We start from the raw sequence: 19447 nt of genomic DNA on the forward strand, positions 1-19447 counted from the left end.
GTAAAATGAGGTCACAGTGTAGCCCAGCTGAATGCCCGTCATGACTACGTCCCCCCAGGAGACCCAGGGCTGCAGACCCCCCACCCTCCAAATACATCTGACACACACACACACACACACACACACACACACACACACACACACACACACACACACACACACATTCCCACACATTCTTCCTCCCATCTCAACGGGCTATGAGCTCCTGATAATGTCAGCTACCCAGGCTGTTCATCACAGAGCTGACGCAACCGCAAGCTCTTTACGGCTCCTGAAAAGAACGCACATGCTAGCAGAAGATGCAGATTAATTACTTTGTTGGAGGGATAAGCACGACTAATGTAGACTAGATGATTAAAGGCTGGTGCCCTCATCAGCAAGTGGCAGAACAACCTCTGGTTAGAGTTAATATTCATACTTTCTGACTACACAATGCCCGTTAGCTGCTAAGATGTTAGGAGCTAGCTGCCACTAGCTGGAGCTCTAGCTCCAGTAGATGACAGCACGACCGCTAACCAGAGATGCTCAGACCGCCTGCTCCATAGACACCTTCTTGAAGATGTACTCTCTCCAGAGTGTCCTGGTCTCCTTCCAGTAGGTAGAACACCTCACTCTGGAACAAGCATCATCATTATCAGACGCACAAACCACCTCAGCCAGCTTCTTTAAAGGTAGAGGAGTAGCAGCTCCCCTCTGAGCCCTGCCTGCTGCTCTTTATATGAAGCACATTACTGTATCATTCTTTCACATATTAACCCTCGTGAGCTCGGCCATAGGTGGGGGTAGGAACACAGACTGACGATTCTCACGTTTCATTAAAAAAGACATGAATGTAAAAATGATATCAAGACGACTGATTGATTATAATTTGAAGAATCAGTGCCAAAGCTCAAAAACATCCTCTTTTCCCCGACACCTTAAACATCATCTTCCAGCTGTGAACCCTTTTTGCTATTATGAAAAATGTCGGCTAATGATTATAAAACTATATTTAAAATGAAGGATTATTAGAATGTCGATATGTCAAACGTTAGGAGATGCTTTTAGTAATGCTTCTTTTAATGAGGTTACATTTAAGAAAAGCTTTCCATCATAAAGTGAGTGCCGCATGACACGGCGGCCGTAAAGTGGGATTATATTGAGTTTACCTCCCGCATAAATCTCAGCGCCCTGCGTGCACAAAATAGCCTTCCACAGCTGACCATCACACACACAGACACACACACACAGTCAGCTGTAGTTGACTTGATGATTAGTCCAGACTGAGTGCTGCTCCACATATATCAACCCTGTCTTTGCACTTTCATAGCTCCATTTCTCTGCCTCAGCCTCTCCTAAGGAAATCTAAATAAATAAGAAAATAATACATAGATAAATAAATATAAATCACTTCTAATAAGATGCATAATTACATAAACCTTCAGGACAAGCTCAGCTTACACCTCACCTCTTTGCACTACTGCGTCGCTGGCTGCAGGCCTTTTTTTTTTTTTCCCCAAAAGAGTGTTTAGATTTAATTACAAAAGTCTACAGTAGCTGATTTCACTAATTAGTGCCTTCGATCACACGAGGCTGATCCAATTACAGAAATATGTTTGTCTGGAATAAAAATGTGCACAGCGATGTGGCTTACAGGGAACACTGCCAGCGCAGATCATCTCTGCATTTCTTTGTGTGCCAGTCTTAAGATTTGGTGCGTTTTAATCTGCTGATTGTGGAGGGAAATTATAAGGTCTGTGATGTGGAGCAGAATTAAAAACAACAAGCAGAGCGTTAGAAAAACAAATTGGCAGCACTTGGTGGTAGAAAAGCAGTTAAATCAATTGTAAACCATTTTCGGAAGTCTCTGTTATTGTCAGTAAGTGCTGCGTTTTAGAGCATCACTTAGCGAGGCCATGATGGAGGAAGACAGGACGCTTTCACTGCTGCGCTCAACTCTAAGCCCCTAACCTCATTCTTTCAACTTTCGTTAGTTTAAATAAAGAATAATGGTGAGGGTGCACAGAAAAGTATTCTTTTTCATTCTCTAGCATTTGTCCTGTGGTTTGTAACTAAAGTGTTTTGAGCCCAGCTCTATAAAGTCTGAGTTCTCCATAGTACAGAAAGCAAAGGGTTTGTTGAAAATCTATAACCTGTCAGCATGTTGTGACTGAAGTGGAGTCTCTGCGCTGGATGTTTAGGATTTGAGCTTATGAGTGGAGCCAATCACAGGTCTTTCCCAACCAGATCAGGTGAATAGTCCAGAGTAAAACATGAGAAAAGTCATGGGACGTAAAGAGACTGAGTGGCTGCCTTCTTTAGATGGGCCTAGCCCAGCGTAGCTCCTGTGGCATCACTCATAGTTTCTGAGCATTTCTGCTTGCACCCCCCACCCCAATGTGACGACAAGGGGCAGGTATGACTGTGAAACCCCATGCTTATTGGCTAATACTTGTGGTTGTTTATTATCCAATGAGAGTGCAGTTTCATACTGCAGCTAATCATTCATTTTGATGATAGTTTGACCAGCGTTTACAAATCAGACTTTATTAAATCATCCAAAATGAGTCAAACATATGAGGAAAGTGTTCACATGATGTTGTGTCAGTATGTTTTATATAAAAATCTGTTCGTGTGGTTTGAAAGGAAAGAGCCAGTCTTCCCACAGTACACCTGCATGTGCCCAGCCTTAATTTAGCCCAGGTATTTATGTCTGTGCCACTTTAAAAATAGCCTGCCTGCAGGGCTGACATTTGGGACCCCATTCACACCTGTCCACTACAGCTACCTTTGGTCACACTGTTCAGCACCCATGTACAAACCGGTGACAGCTCACTCACATGCATGAAAACACTGCGCTCTTTTATTTACGAGGTATTTATGCTTGTGATTCAGGGCTAAGATTAAATCCAGAGGAAGATTAAATTCAGAGGAAGACAATAAAAATAATGTATATACTGCTGTGAGCACTGAAGATGCAATTATTGCTCTGAAAACTACCAAAAGCCATAAATCTATTTATAGCCGTGTCGATTTTGAACCGCGAGCACGTCAGTCCACCTGTCGGGCAGCAATGACTGTTTGCACAGAGAGCAGCAGATGCACCCTTTCCCCCTCTGCAATCAAAAGCTGCAGCTTCCAGAGTCAACAGACCACAGGTCAGTACTTATTAAAAACACACACAGACACAACCCCTGAACTGCTCCTGCTCATTTCATTCGCTGCGTTTTTAAGCTACAATAATCCGTCTCGTCATCAGTTTTTGGTTTAATTTACATATAATGCATAAATAACTCAGTAAAATATTCTGTGAGGTTTGCTTGCACCACACAAGCTGCTGTGATTTAACTACACTGACAGAGAGAGCAGGAAATGTCACAGGCTGCGTTTCTGTGTCACTGTATGGCCAAAGTGCACAGCCTGCTCTCTGTGAGCACTGCCGAGCTCTCCTCTTGATCACACTCAAAAACCAAAAAATTAAAAACCCAAATAAATAAGCCTCTTGCATCGACGCCGCTGTTCACATTTGTAAAATACTTTGGAGAGCTGCTGACATGATGACATTTCCAGGATTTGCACATGAAAACACTGACGGCGCTTATGTAAGTCCTCAATCACGACACTTCTGACAGACTGGAACAGCCGCGGTTGAGCCATATGAGCTCTGAGTGGACAAACAACACTCCCATCAAGGCTCGTCATCTCAAACAAGTGTCAGTAAAGAAGAAAATCACAGCACTTCTGAAACTACGACTGTTGGTGTGTGTGTGAGAGAGGCAAACTCAAATCCACACTAATAAAAAGGTGTTCAGCTGTCAGCTACACCTAATGGAGAGAATTAGAAACATCATCTTTTCCTTTCAGCCTCTTAATGGCAAAACTAGAGCTTTACAATGAGGAACTATATTTTCAGCTATGTGTGTCTGACATCACTTTCCTCACATCAGAGCTCTCTAGTAAACAACAACTGCACCAAGTTCCTCCACCGAGGTTTTAAGAGTTGATAAAGTGACAGGACTGAAGTGGAGGAGGCTAACGGTTACAACACACAACAGGTGTCACCAATATTTAGGAACCACCAGCACTTCACCCCACCCGCCCCCCTTATAGTCTTTAAATACACCCCACCCCTCAAAAAGAGATCCGGAGCCCTGAACTTCGATGCCACGGGGATGATTTGGGAAAATGACGTAATGTATCCTAAACACACCTCTAACAGGCCAGCTGACCACTGCTGTGACACATGCTTAGATTGGATTTCAAATAAAACCAAACCACACAAAATTCAATTCATATCTGTTAAGAAAAAGGAAAATAACGAGCTAATCAAAGTAAATAATCAGTGGACGAACAAAGCTGGATGAAACGGTTAACTGGCACCAGCTGAATTTGAAAGAAAGAACTGCATAAAGCAACAGACTCAGCCAACAGTGACTCATATTTGGGGAAAAAGCAAATGAAGATTCACATTTTTCCAGCTTGAACTGGTTAAGCAGTTACTGGATGGATGGATATCAGCCAGTGTCAGGTAAAAGTACTGCATGAGCAGTTCTAAGTTGCATTTTCGGTCTGAACCTGTACCCGGCATGAATTTATCAGCCTTCCTTTCTGCTGCTTCTCTGTGAAGGATTAACAGCCTTATACCCAAAGATCCTGCTGACAACAAGGCCAGCGCTGGCCGCCAATGCAACACCGGTGCGTCCCAACCTGTGGATTTATGCCTGCGTTTAGAGGATAAAAGGGACTAGGACACCTCGTCCAGTCAGTGTGTGTGACAGTGTGTGCAAGGTGCCAGATGCCAGTGAGATATGCTGGGTGCACGTGGGACTTTAACAGGTGAGTGAACAGGTGGGGAAAGACAACAGCACTCCACCCATTATGGTAACGTTTAAAGATTTAAGGATGAGTTTTGTATGGACATATTGGATAAGCGGCATCATGTGCTGCATTTTGATCGGATTCAGAGCACTCAAGTTTGCCACCTTAGAGATTGGCAGTCGCTTCCAGATCAGGTATTCCATTTATTGTGTGTCCATGTCTGAACACCACCCAAGGGACAGGATGGCTAACCTGGTTTAGTCAATCACTCGCTCTGACACAACCATCTGTCTGAGTTGTCATATTAATTGCTTCGACTCCGTGAGGAGGAGGGGAAACATCGTGTCCCTCCCGGCTCCATTATGCTGCCTCACATTGTGTTCCACTGCTGCGTGGCTCCAGTTTGCTGCACTACCAGAATGATGATGCGAGCCACAAATGCCAGCCAGAATTTAACAGCATACCCTTACAAGCGCAATCTATGCACGAGTGTACGATGTGAACTGGAAATGCTGGCAGCAGCACAGATGCACGTTTTTCAAAATGTTGGTTTTATGTAAAAAAGACAAAAGAAGAGAAAGGACAGAAAAGTGAACGCAATTATTTAGAGGATAGATTCTTGGCATTTCCCTCAGTTGCACGTCATCTCAGTTCACTTTGCAGCGTCTTCGGGGACAAATGATTTAAAGTTGTCTGGTAGCTTTTTGTGATTCATGCTTTTATATAAGCTTCTCTGTCTGCCACGAAGTAACTCAGCCACAACAATGCAATACAGTTATCAACAGGCCGATGTCAGCTATCATCATTATCAACAGTTTGTCCTGAGAGGTCGAATAACCAAATCAAATGATCCAGGGTAAAGTTAACTAATTTGCAGTGCAGAAGAAGAAACTTGCAGAGAGCAGGGGAAATCCAATCAGAGGTAATAAAATCAGCAGACAATAATGCTGCCCACACAGATGGAACTACAGTGAAGTAAACATATAGAATCCATAATTGCCTCTTTGGGACTTTTAAGGGACATTTTCTCCTCAGTGACAGAGATATCACGTATATTGTACATCATATGATTGTCTTGCAGTGTTGTGGGAACATAATCATTAGAGACAGATGCATGAAAGATGGATGGAGAACTTCTGGTCTGAAATATGAAAATTTAAAGTATCTTCAAAACCCACCTAAACGCCAGCAGGTGGCAGGTTGTCTGGTTGTAAATGTAAATCTATGAGAAAATTACATTTACACATCAAATTAATTAATTAAGTAAAATTTATAGACCTCAGAATGTGAGTCATGTGACCTCTAACATGATTTATAGTGGCTAGTTGGGATTTCACGATAAGAGACATTTAGCAGTCAGTGCCAAATGCCATGTTTCTCACAAAATGGTTGCTAATTAGCAAGATATATAAAATATATACAAAGTAGGAATGTCACCAGAACCGATACTTACGGTACTTGTTTTTCTTTGGTAACGTAGCCGTTGGCAGGGTATGTACCGAAGTGGTCTTCCAGACCTGAAGGGGGCAGTATAAAGCTACATGTGTCCTAGTCTACCCTTACATGCTGAACGGACGCCCACATCATCGGATAATAACTGATTTCCAAATTGCAATATGCAAACTTTTTGGTTTTTCAGACCAAGGAAGGAAATCCTTCCAATTTAGCAAAGCAGCTAAAAGGCCAACATTCAGATCTGTTTAAATAATAGTAAGTTTAACTTCATATTTAGAAAGGTACAAAGTGTCATCCTTCTCATTTTATCCTGAAATACACTATAATGTTTAGTTTGAGACAGCTGCATTACTGATGTGAAGTCAGCTTTGATCCATATTGTAAAATGTTTACAATAAAAGCTAATGCTAACATTAGCAGGCTACTCGGCAAAGATTCTAACGTTTTATTGTTTATTGTCAATAAAATATAATGTTGATAAGGAATATTTTTTGTCTAAATACACATTTTGTTTCATCTTTCTTTAATTTCATCTTGAATTAGGAACAAGCTAACTCTACTCATATTAGCACCAAATACTAAATCTTTGGGATTCATTACATCCCCAACACAACATTAGCCACTACAAACGGTTCAGCATGTGGCGCGCTGGTTGATTTCTAAACGGCAAAGTTCTCTCAAACAAAAAAGTAACGTGTGTTTCAGCATAACACAACGTACTTCCATATCCAGCTATCGATAATTTGGGGCAAAGCTATCTCAGCGGCTTTGCTAGTCGCCGTCTTCCACATGTAGTTTTTCCTTGTGCTTGTGGGTGCCCTTCATCATGTAAGGACGCACAAGAATACTTGTAGTGGCGTGTTGTCTCCACAGTACCACCGTGTTTTCAGGATTTTGGCGTCAAAAAGTATAAGTATTGGCTCTGGTGACATCCCTAGTGGCTACATCCATCTTCTACATACAGTCTGTGGTATTTGGCTCTAAACTGACTGTGGCAGGAGTCAGAGATTACAAAAAGCAATTAAATGACAACCATCCAATATTTGTTGAGTAATTTCACCCAAAACTACAAACTCACAGTGCAAACAAAAGGACTTGATTAATCCTGTGGCTGATATGAATTTCAGTGTGAACTTTCATGCCAGATAACACAAAAGCCAGCCAGCAGTCTTGTAAAGCTCTCTTTATATTGCCAGCTATGTGGAAGCAATGTCTGATGTACTACTTTAATTACTTGAAAAACTACCAATCAAAGTGAAAAGTTTTTTTTCACAGTGCTGTTACTTTAAATTGTCAGCTGGGGTGTATATAATAACCCTTATTTTCTGCTGGCACTGCAACACACACACACACACACACACACACACACACACACACACACACACACACACACACACACACACACACACACACACACACACACACACACACACACACACACGCCATCCTTATCTTGCATTGTTCACTCTATTACAGCTTTCAGCCTCTTTCTTGTTACATGAGTGAGCAGGTGAATTGACTGTGTGATCGATGGTGGAGAATAAAGGTGAGTGTACAGGTTCACGGTGGCTGCATGTCGACTCTTTTGTCGTTTAATGAGCTCTGGACTTGAAGACTGACGGTGGGGGAGATAAATTGGTGTAAGTGGTTGCGGAGGATTTATGACAGTGCGCCTGCGACTGAGGATGGGGGGGGGGGGGGGGTGGTGGTGGTGGTGGCGGGGGGTTGTTTCTAATTTCAGTAGGCAAGTTCTTTCTCTGTAATAAGAGGCAAAACTCTCCAGGCAGATCTGGGGTCAGCTAATTCCATCTCGACAGAAACCTCGACCGTGAAAAAAAAAAAACGGTGTGTGAAACTGATCCGAGGCTGCCTCTAGTAGATGCGCCCCAGCTACAATTCTCAGCATTCATTTAGCCAAAAGAGCAAGTCACAGATGACCTTGTGATTTTGACTTCGGCCTCCATTAGAGAACCACAAAAAGGCTATTGAATCCTCGGGTCAGGCGATCCCACAACTCTGGTTTCATTTTGTTATTTGCGGGTTGTGAAGCTAAAGCCAGAATGAGCACACATGACGGCTGCTTCGTCATTCCTCAGTTTGCATCCATGCGGTGAGCTCAGACATAAGCAATCATTGGAGCAGGCCGATGATAAAAAGCCCACATCTGTTTCGGAAGGACACACGAGGGTAAAATTAGTCAAATAAAAATTACGTTTTCTTGCCATTTAATTTTCTTTTCGGTATTTCTTTTAAATATGACCTGCTAGAACTCTTCTCGACATTAACCATTAATAAAGACAAAGGAGCTTGCAAAGAAAAGCGTCTGGACTTCTTTAAGTTGCTTGAAGACGTTTCACCTCTCATCCGAGAAGCTTCTTCAGTTCTAAGGTCAAATGGTGGAGAGTCCGTTTTGAGATCCCTTCCCAGACGCCTTAACGCCCACTCACATCCTGGGCCATCTGACCTCAGGAATTCGCATGATAAGGTGGGGCCAGGTTTCACAATGAACACACCCGAAACTCTGGCTGATTGGGACGCCCAGTTTCCCACCTTGTCTCAGGTGATTAGAGGATCATCAGGGGGTCCTTTTGTCCCTCTGTGGGGGGAAACTCCCACTAGGTTTATATCTGGGACTCTCCACCATTTGACCTTAGAACTGAAGAAGCTTCTCGGATGAGAGGTGAAACGTCTTCAAGCAACTTAAAGAAGTCCAGACGCTTTTCTTTGCAAGCTCCTTTGACTACGATGACCTGGATGACTGAGAACCTTCACAGACATTAATAAAGACGCCGTTTTAATAGGAACATCTGTAAGTCATTTTGCATGAATATAGAACCTGGAGGCTGCTGCTGTGCAACACTCGACCCATAAGCTCGTCTTAAAACCTTTAATAAAGTAAAATATATACATTTACAGCTGACTGTCAGTTAAGTAAATAACTCTGTTATTTTGCTTTGGTTTTTGGTATTTGAAACTGGAGCTGCCTCCACAGAATAGCATACAGCTTTTAAAGCCATTATAAAGCACATAATGATATCCCTGTGACCTCAGTCCTATCATGAGGCACAGACTCACCATCTCATCCTCTGCGGCCTATAAATATCCAGTGCATGCAGCAAGCACTCAGCCCTAACATTATGAGCTTAGCTCACTTTTTATAAAGACAGGTTCAGGTGTCTCATTCGTCTCATTACTACATGAAAACTCAATAGCATACACACTGCCTGGACCTGAGGTGACATTTTGCAGGTGTTTGGCCATCTGTCCTCTAGGCGTGTTTAGTTACCGAGGGGCACGGCGCTTGGCGGGCTTCTGTTGTCTTCTCTCATGCAGCATTTTCTCCGTTTTCAACACCAGGAATGAGCCTGAGGAGTACGAACAGCTGAAACTGGGAGGTGTGAAACTCAAACATACCTGCGTGCTGCTTTAGCTCAGTTTGATGCACAGAACTGCAAGGCAGCACCGCCGTGGTCACTCCGGCAGTTTTCATCTACCACTTTAAACCCTTTTATTCCATACAGGCTGTGATTAGATCAAGATGGCGGCTCTCACAGCTCATCAATCACCGTTTCTTCTTTTGACTCCGACGCTGCACCATGCTCGTATCATGTATCTGCTTTTACCGTTACAAGACTCTGCAACAACTTTCTGCCGTCAGACTGTTTCATTCCTTACAAGAACTCACAAATCATGCAGTGCATACAGTGTAACACCATGAAGAAGTAGCCCTCCACACACACACGCACACACACACATAAGAGATACAGTCCTCAGCCATTCCCACTGCCTCCTCGGGCTCCTGCGCCTGCACTAAAGCAGTTTATAGAAGCCTCCCTACATGGACACAACTTCTGGAATAGCAACTGCTATTTGATCTGACTGCGGGCTCTCTCACCTCTCCGCTTACGTTGAGCTCTCATACAGGTGCACAAAAACAGATACGGTATACATGGACACAATTTAAGAGTAAAACTGAAAAAGTTCTGCAAAGTTTGCAGGGCAATTCTCTTGTTTTAAGAAATGTCTTATTTAGTGATCAATACAGATACGACAAAGGGCTTTATTGTGATAAAGTGTTGTAGAAGCAGCAACTATGTTTCAGATGGCATCCCTGTCAATTTTTCTTTGGCTGCGAGCACCAAAACGTCTCCTCTGAGCTCCTAAATAAGTGCAAGCTCCACAGGTCTGGGAAATTAAAACACACTGCGATCACATTAGCGGTGTTACTGTTCCTTCACATGTCACATGACTGAGTGAATTATGGGAGGGGAACGTAAGATGCCTCTTCTCTCAGATGCATCTTGGGATTAGGTAGAGAAGCACAGGCGGTGAGCAGGGATGAGTAAAGTGGGCCTGATGAGCCAAATTACAAATCAGATCTGCAATAAAGATGCAAATTATTATAAAGTGGAGCAGATGAAGTCTCTAGAAAGACTCTCTGCTCCATTCTGTTACCTTTTTTCATCAACTCACTTGATGATATATGATGCAAATGCTTCGATGATGCTGTGATTGTTGAGTTTAACGATGAGCATCGAGGTAGCAGACAGCAGCCAGGCTGCTGAAGCATTGAAAAGTTGATAAGTAGCTTTTATGTGGAGCCGTGCTGCAGCATTGCTGACATTTAAGGCATAATTAATGTCGCTAATCTTTGGAGATTCATTTTTTAACATAAATGTCCGCATGATGCTTTTTCAAATCGTCGTCTCTGAGGAGGTCCACTGCTTTAGCGCCGTCTCCGAGCATCAAGTATGAGATATCAACGACCCGGTCTGCCTGCCACGCTGGTGATCCCTCGTTGAAATGTAATAAAATGAGATTAGACAAGAATAGACTGGATTATTCAGCCTGTTAAGATCTCTCCTGGCCCACACAGAAGGACTTTACATTAGGCTGAGTGGGTAAATATCACATTACTCAATCTAACGTCATAACAGTTGGCTCTGATGGTGGACGCTGTTTGGACCACTTCATTTTGCACCGTGTGAAAGAAAATGTAACGCAACAGGAAAGCAGAGAGAAAACAAATGTTTCACTGCAAATCTTAGAAGCAGAGTTCATAATTATGATGTTGCACCATATTGTAAGTCTGTGTGAGAGTGTATATTTTTATATTGTTATTAATATATAGTTTAGATCTGTGCTGCTAAACAATTTCTCATTGATTCTGCAACAATGACAACAAAGATGTTAAATAAAGATCTGATCTTAGAATTAGGTTGAAGATCACTTAATGTGAGATGACTGGACAAACTCAGTGCTGCTGTAGAAAATGAAAATAAACAAACACTATGATATGATAGACTATGAGAGGCTTCCACTTAATAATAGAATTCTACTTTAAAACATGTCTAGAGGCTGTTGTTGCGTTTTTACAAAGGCCTCGATGTGCACGGGGGAACTGATTAAATTTAGCCCAAATTTTTTGCAGATTTCTCTTTTTCTAACATGTTGAGAGATTTAGTGTGTTTTCCAACAGGATTTGTGAAAAGGGTTTTTCTATATGATTGTTTCCCCTTTTCTAATTATGCTTCTGTTTGCAGAACAAGAACATGATGTGTTGTGTTGGAGTGGAGATGACACAGATACCTGCATTTTACTCCTGATTGGGCCTCATCACGCAGAACTTGTCCTCCCCCGATACTTCGTCGAACACCCATTCATTAGATCTCGATTAAAATAGTGTGTTAGTGTAATTCAATTCAATTGTATTACTGTAGCACTTGATCACAGCAGTTCCCTCAAGGGGCTTGATACTCTAAGGTAAAGACTCTACAATAATAGAGAAAACCCAACAATCAGAAGATGAGTGAGCACTTTGGCAACAGTGGGAAGGAAAAACTCCCTTTTAACAGGAAGAAACCTCCAGCAGAGCCAGGCTCAGGGAGGGGCGGGGCCATCTGCTGAGACTGGTTAGGGGTTGAGGGAAAATACTGAAAAGGGGAGAGAAAAAAAATCACGGAGTCTTACCAGCTACTGATCGTAAAAAAATAGCAACTTAACTAGAAGACACAGCTCGACTTGGCACCACTCTTATCTGTGATTGGTTAATACTGAATGTTATAAGATATCGATCCGTCTTTAGTACGGCTGCACAGACAGTTCTGTGTGGGCACATGGAAGCTAGGCTAAAACTAGGTATCAGTTTAAGCCACCTCTCCTATATTACCAACAGTGTGTCAGTGCAGGGGAAAAATAAATGATTATTATTCTTTTTAAATACTTTTCAACTTGCCCAGTCTAATTTCTTCTGTGTGTACGTATACTGAGCTTTTATTGCTAACAGGTCAGCTAAGCACACGGCTGCTGATAACCTCATGTAATGGATATTTTTAGATTACTGCTAACATGAGCGTCACCAGGCAGCTTTACTTAGTGAATTAGCAGCTGAACTCTTTAACAATGTGAAACAGAAGATGACTTAAGTCATAGCACTGAATCTTTATTCATTTATTTATTTTTTAGCATAATGATAGTTTCTACTTTCTAGTTAGCTCAGTGCTGCGTGCCAACAGAGGGATCTACTGCACAGGAGGACGAAAGCATCGCCTTTTCAAATAAAAAGCCATTCCATGTGTTCTTGTGAGCGCAGTCTTCTGCAGCCCTCTGCAGTGAGAGTAAATCTTTAAACAGATATTGATTGCGCCTACAGCAATCACTTCTTTTTGCAGATGCGGTGGAGCTGGACCTGTCAGCCTGTCATCTGTTTGAGGCAGACATCAATAAAGCTCCGAAAGCCCACGAAAAGAACTTCTGGCTCTAACCGGACCGGTTTCCTCCATCCACTTGGATCAGCCCTCCTTATTTCCAGGATTATAGTTGCTTTGAGGAGAGAAGCTCGCCAAGATAAGATGCAGCCAGATCTCATCACTCCGGCCTTTCATATCTCATATTTCCTTCCGACAGCTTTCCCCTAGATGCAATATCTAACACAATTTTTGCCAGCTCCTCTTAAATCAAATGCCTCGTCCAAATCAAGTCATGAATCACTTAGTTAGCAAAGAAGGAGCCATGCTCTATGATAAATATAAACCAGTGTCAGCATGTACAATTCAGACACACACCATTTCTAATGTGTGGTATCAGATTCGGCATCACTGTGTGTTGACAAACATTTTACTACTGCAGCAAGTGGTGAGCGGCTTTTTCCACTGAAATTTCAGGGACAGAGGAGACAACAGGTGCTTCGAGGCTTCCCTTTCATATTCTCGGCACTGCAGAATGAAGCGCCGGCTATATTTATGGGCTGATATCAGCTCCTTAAGCTAGATTTTACATGCCAAGGAGGGCAGTGGAGTACCATGACCGGCTCCCCGGGGAGGATGAGGGGTGAAGACTAAAGACTCGCTGGGCTGTAGAGGTTTATTCAAGGCCTGTTTTATGACCCCGAGCGTAAAAGGCTGGTGGTCCGCATGAGACAAAGTAAGAAAGGCAACATTTTTAATCAGTTTAAAAAAGGCACAATCACAAGAGATGTGCAAATATTCCAAAAATGGTGGCGAAGGAAGTTTTCAAAGAAAAGACACAGCGATAAAGAGAAAGTAAGCGGGGGAGGGGGGCAAGTTGGAGCCAAGCAAGTTAAGAAGTATTTTTAGGAAGACGTTTATTTGTGGGTCTGTGAAACCAACCCGGGGTGTATACTTAACAGCCTTGCCATCCATCTCTCTCTCTCCTCTCTGCTACCATCTGTTGAGGTCTCTCAGCCTGTCACTGCACTTCAGCTCTGGGAGACATTTTTCATTGACGGAAGAATTCTGCAGATTCACTGCAGCTGATGCCGTAAAATGTGCCCGTTTCACTGATCTATACCCAGATTAGGTGCTGGTTACAGGTTAGATTAGGTTATGTCTTTGAGTACAGCAGGATATGGAAGCAAGCACGGTCCCTACACTTCAATAACTGTCAGAAATGGGAATAGAAGCATGCGATTCCTGAAATACTCAAAAAGAATATTAGACATATTTCACAAAGGTGATTTTTCTTTTTGCTCTCTTCAGCTCAGCTGAACACAAACAGCAGCTGGAAGTTATGTTGAACTTTTTGAAGGTTCTATTGCTGATTTAAACCTCATTTGTCCAAATGTGTCATCTTTAGAGTAAAGTCATGTGCCGTCTCTGCATTAGCTGAAGCCAAAGTCTCAGCTTTTACTTTTCTTGAGCCAAACTGTACAGCAACACAAGAAAACCTTTAAAAAAAAAGTGAAACCTTATAACATTAACTGTATCACATTTTATGAGTTTCTTTTGACTATATTAAAACATGTCTTTGTTTAACAGGCTGTGAGCAATAAATTATACAAAAAAGCCAAATGTAGCTAAAAATGATACAACTTAACTCTCATATATGCACATTTATTTTTACTCTCTTTTTTCCAGATTCAATAAAAAAAAAAATCGAGCTTAAAATTTGCTGGTAATTATTTCTGGTTTTACAGGATTAACATCTCTATGAAATCATGTTAACTGAATGTATCCTTGCTCCCTTTGCATTTCTGACATGCCAGCTAGGAAGAGAAGGCTAATGACTTTGAGTCAGGTGCGGCAAACAGCTGAAACTTCCTGTTTAATTTGAATATGTTTTAGTAGCTCTCTTTCATTATATGAAACAGAAATCTTCCTGATGGCTATTTCCAGCCCGGGCTTCCTGGTAGGTGAAGGCTGTGGTCATCCAACATGGCGACCAATTACAAACCCTTAGGATCAAAAATACCAAACATGAAAATCAGTTCAGTCTGTTCACTGAACTGAAACATCGCAGTGGGTCATTTGTGTGCAAGGTGAACACCTCAAAGACAAAAGTGTAGCTCATTAACCTTTGCCAGTGTTGTTTTTGTCCCAGTGTGCCGTGCCAGACATCACCTGTGTCACTTGACTTTTGCTCCAGCAGCTCATTAAACACACCTGTCATGCTCTTTCTCCATGCGACCTTAAAGGTTGGCCTAACCCCACCCCGCCCCAACTCTCGTTCAGTATGGGTTTCAAAATAAGATTAAAGACATACTTTAAGAGTTGTTGCTTTACTTTTTAAGTCATAAAATGTAATATTCCTCAGTAACATAACAGGCTGTTTTAACAGGAAGTTGTGGTATAGATAATTTAAAAAGGCATACTTATATTGGTCTAATGTAACTTAACAAATGGTATAATTATTGTGAGTATTTCCCCTCTGCTTTTACGCCATCCTTTGCATCCTTATCTCCAGGTTGGCTTAATGTCCTTATATCCCTATAAACTCGCATGTACTTTAAAAGTTAAGTAAAAAACGCAGGCAAAGTAAGAAAACAAAAACCTCCGGGAGGTGGTAATATATTTAGACAGTCTGCAAGGCAATCAGGGGTAACTGAAAGACAACACTGAGAAAGTTCCACAGCCTAAAATATCTGCCCACACAGCTTCAAGCAGGACTGAAGTGCCAGGTGTGAGGCCAGCGAAGGCGCAGTTTCATATTAGACTTCACACAATTAGACCAACACCACTGACTCCCAAATTAAATTCAGTCTGCCTTGTTAACGTGTTAAAAGCATTTTTTTTAAAGCGCCGCTCACTGACTTGAATGCGAGCGAAGAGGTTCGATCTGTGCGTAATTACGCACGTCGGTACAAGCGCTACTCGAAACCGCTTTATCCAAACCTACCTTCCGCTGCTGCTTCTCCCAGGCGGGGTCCAGCAGCAGATCCCTGTCCCAGTCCTCCTCCTGGGTCATGTACGCGTCTTCATGTTGGATCGTGTAGGAGTTGGTGTATGTTATTTGGGTTTCGACAGCTGTCATGGTTCCGCCTCAGTCAGGACTTTACGCGTCCCCCTCAGCTTATTGGTAATAAAAAAAAATAATCAGCAATAGAAACGACGAAGATGACGCCGTGAGGCCAAACAACCTCCTTGAGACTTAGAGGTCTCGCTTTCGCGGGGGGAGAGAGAGAGTTAGGGGCTGCAGAGACCAGACTCCACTGGTGCGAGGTGCCTGTGCGGAGGTGGTGCTCCCACTACCAGAAGACCCTGCTGGCCGGTGCTCCTTTCCTGGTCAAAAGTGGCACACGTGACCGCACCCCAATAAGTATGGGAACCGACAGCGTGGGTATCAGGTTCTGGGCCTAAAAAGGTGTGAAAGGCGGGGTGGTCTCCCGCGGGTAGGGATGAGGGGGCTCGTGAGTGGTGTGGAAGTATGTCAATAACGCCTCCTTTCAGCAGAGAGGTTTTTATGGCCTGTGCAATGCACCTGTTGCTGTTAATGATCCTCAATGGCAAAGCCAGGCCTCTGTGCTTTCAGCCTACCTACAAATTCAAACAACTGAGTCATGTATTCTTTAAAAAACAAAAAACAAACCCCACATGAGTCAATAAAATTAAGACACCCATTTCTGAGATTTTGACAACTTCTCCCCTCTGGCTCCAGCTCAATCTAACCCCAGGCAAAGCAGCTCCTCCCTGCACTGCTCTCACTGGCAGCAGCTCACGCCATCTTATTCCTCACTCTAAAATTAGGCTGCAGGTAAAATGCATAGTTCCTGCTGTCCTAAACTACACAGCAAAGGATCAAGCACCAAATAACAACAAACTCAGGCAAATTATATGAGAAACAAAAAGATTTATTCATGATTTTTGTTCATGCAGACTGAAAAAAAATACCTCAACATCTTAAGAAATACAGACCAAAAGGCATAAATATATGCACACACAACCATACAGTATATTTGTCTTCATATCAGGATTTGTCATTCACAGTAAACATGTTGACGCAAATGTTTGATCCGACATTCACGGTGTGAAAATCCCCTCATCGTTCAGCGTTGTGCTGGATTCGATTTCTTTGAAAGAGGAGCAGATCCCGATTGCTCTCCTCTTGAGATGACACACTATTCTGTCACCCCTGACGTCTTAATATTGTAATTAACTGAGGCGTTTCGTTTAACTACACTAAGCTTGGTCCATTAACCTACTTGAAGAAGCTTAGCTACTGCGCGACTATTTGTGGTTACAATTAGGTTTGTGACTGAGCAGCCGCTGAGACGAGGGAACTGAAATGGCTAAACATAATGCCACCGTGGGACTGCTGACAATGAAATGGTCCGTGGAGAGGGAGAAAAAAAAAGATGGGCTTGGCCTCAGGTGGCCTGTAATCATATAAGGGCAGAAGGGTGGACAAAATAACATGAACGCCTTTCACTCTAATGCCAGCCAACACACTATTACTGCAGTTATGAGGGGAAAAAAACCTTATAAATGATCAATAAATGCAGTGATTTTTGTATTGAGCTGCACTGCATCCTGCTGGCATTCACATGCTGTCTGCCCCCCTCTATACGAGGTAACGTGTGAGATAAGACACTCCTGACGCTTTTATCTGAAGAGAGGATAAGCATCATTAGAAGTGTGATTCTGTGATTCACATCTGTGCTAGATGACCTAGAAAAGTCTCGTTAATGAAACCTGCTTCAACTAAAAAAGGCATCACGGTCTACAGTGTGACGGCTGGGCTCAAACCTAAGCCGGAGTGGGTTCTGTTCCCGATGTACATCTCTGCCGGTGTCTGCTGTACCCTGTGGGATCCCATCAAAAAAACAACACAATACACAAATATATATCTATATAAATGTGTGTGTGTGTGTGTGTGTGTGCAGAGTATCTCAGTTCTTCAGCTGTCCAAACCACAGAAGGCAGGGGGAGTTTGGGTGAGGAAGTGGAAGTAGAGAGGAGGCTGCAGCTCTGTCTGTGAATTCAGAGCAAGAGGGTGCGCGGGGGGGTCGGGGTGTTTAAGAGATGCGTGGCTGCATTCACCCAAGCACGGGAAGCCTAGACTCACAAGCACCAGAAGAAGCCTTTTTAGTGAGGAGCCGGCAGAGTTGGAGGGGAGGGGTGAGGTGGCTGGAGGGGGAAAAAAAACTGGAGCACGGTGTGCCCTGATCATGGAGGCTGAGGAGGGGTTTCATCAGCTGCACTGCTTAAAGGACCAGTGTGTAGGATTTACTCGTGGAAACAGAATACAGTACTCAGTTCAATTTTATCGATATAGCGCCAAATCACAACAGCAGTCGCCTCAAGGTGCTTTAGATTGGAAGGTAACACCCTACATTAACAGAGAGGACCCCAACGATCAGACGACCCTCTTTGAGCAAGCACTTTGGCGACAGTGGGAAGGAAAAACTCCCTTTTAACAGGAAGAAACCTCCAGACGGACCATGCTCAGGGAGGGGGCAATCGCCTGTGACTATATTACATACAGTATTACATGCAGTACTCATAGTTGTGTTTGTTTTCACTAGTGTAAAGAGCCCTTCACGTTTTCTCTAATCTGTGCTACGCTGAGGTCTGCAGACTCACAACTTCACGCTGTGGTTGCGTGCTGTTGCCATGGCAGCCTGGTTGTAAATGTGTGCAGCATTTAGTGACACAGGCTACCCTCGTTTTTGTGCTTTCGTTGGTCCTTTGTAGTAAAGTGAAACCGAGTGACTGAAAGCAATGAAAATGGACACAGTTGTTCCTCTTTGTGGTGAACTGCACTATTGCTCCCTTTCCTGTTCGAGCCAGCTTTTCGGCCAATCAGCATTCAGGATATCAGGATATGTGCTTTTTGGTCTTTCACCACATCTACACATGGCCTCTGCATCTGTCAAATACCCACAATCCTTCCTTCTAGGCAAATGTGCACTAATGTAGGACTATGGATCCTGCACTACACGTCCAGTCCTCGAACGCCACTAAGTCCTACACAGCGGTCCTTTGGAGAGAAATAAAACTGGCCTCTATGTGCCTCTAAATGCATCCACACATGATGAACTCATCATTTGTGTTTTTTAAAAAACCTTAATGTGTCTGTGAATGCAAAAAAAAAAATCAGTTTTTTTTGCACTTTGTATCCAAGCAACAGAGACATCAGATTCTAGGGCTCGTTATTATTAGCACAGACACTGTGTGCGACAACGTTCTCTTTTGATAAGGTTCTGGCCAGTGACTCTATTATGGGATGCTCCAAGATCAGAAAGGTGAGGTTAGAAAGTAGCTTTGGGCCAAAGGATCCTTCCACTACCAACTCACCTTATCAGTAAGTCATCTACTCAATCCTCCCCACCTCCTTTTAGTTTGTTAGGCGGACAGAAAGGCAGCGCCACGCTTGTCTCGACTCCGTCTCGCAGCGGTCGGAGCAAATGTGAGACAAACTCATCTGACATACAGCGAGTGTGTGCGGGACTGTGTGTGTG

At 43.0% G+C, this 19447-nt stretch overlaps 1 protein-coding gene across 1 annotated transcript in view; it reads right to left on the reverse strand.

The window, feature by feature from the left end:
- The window catches only part of actn3b (actinin alpha 3b), a 38586-nt gene extending 22300 nt beyond the window's left edge, over nucleotides 1-16286 (reverse strand). The window contains exon 1 of the mRNA XM_085397732.1: nucleotides 15886-16286. Coding sequence (XP_085253858.1) covers nucleotides 15886-16020 — 135 coding nt within the window. The 5' untranslated portion in view covers nucleotides 16021-16286. The remainder of the gene's footprint in view (nucleotides 1-15885) is intronic.
- Nucleotides 16287-19447: the final 3161 nt, after the last annotated feature.

The sequence above is a fragment of the Rhamphochromis longiceps genome, linkage group LG3 (genome assembly GCF_057381845.1).
Source record: "Rhamphochromis longiceps isolate RC_006_pf linkage group LG3, R_longiceps_female_GT1.1, whole genome shotgun sequence".
Lineage (NCBI taxonomy): Eukaryota > Metazoa > Chordata > Actinopteri > Cichliformes > Cichlidae > Rhamphochromis > Rhamphochromis longiceps.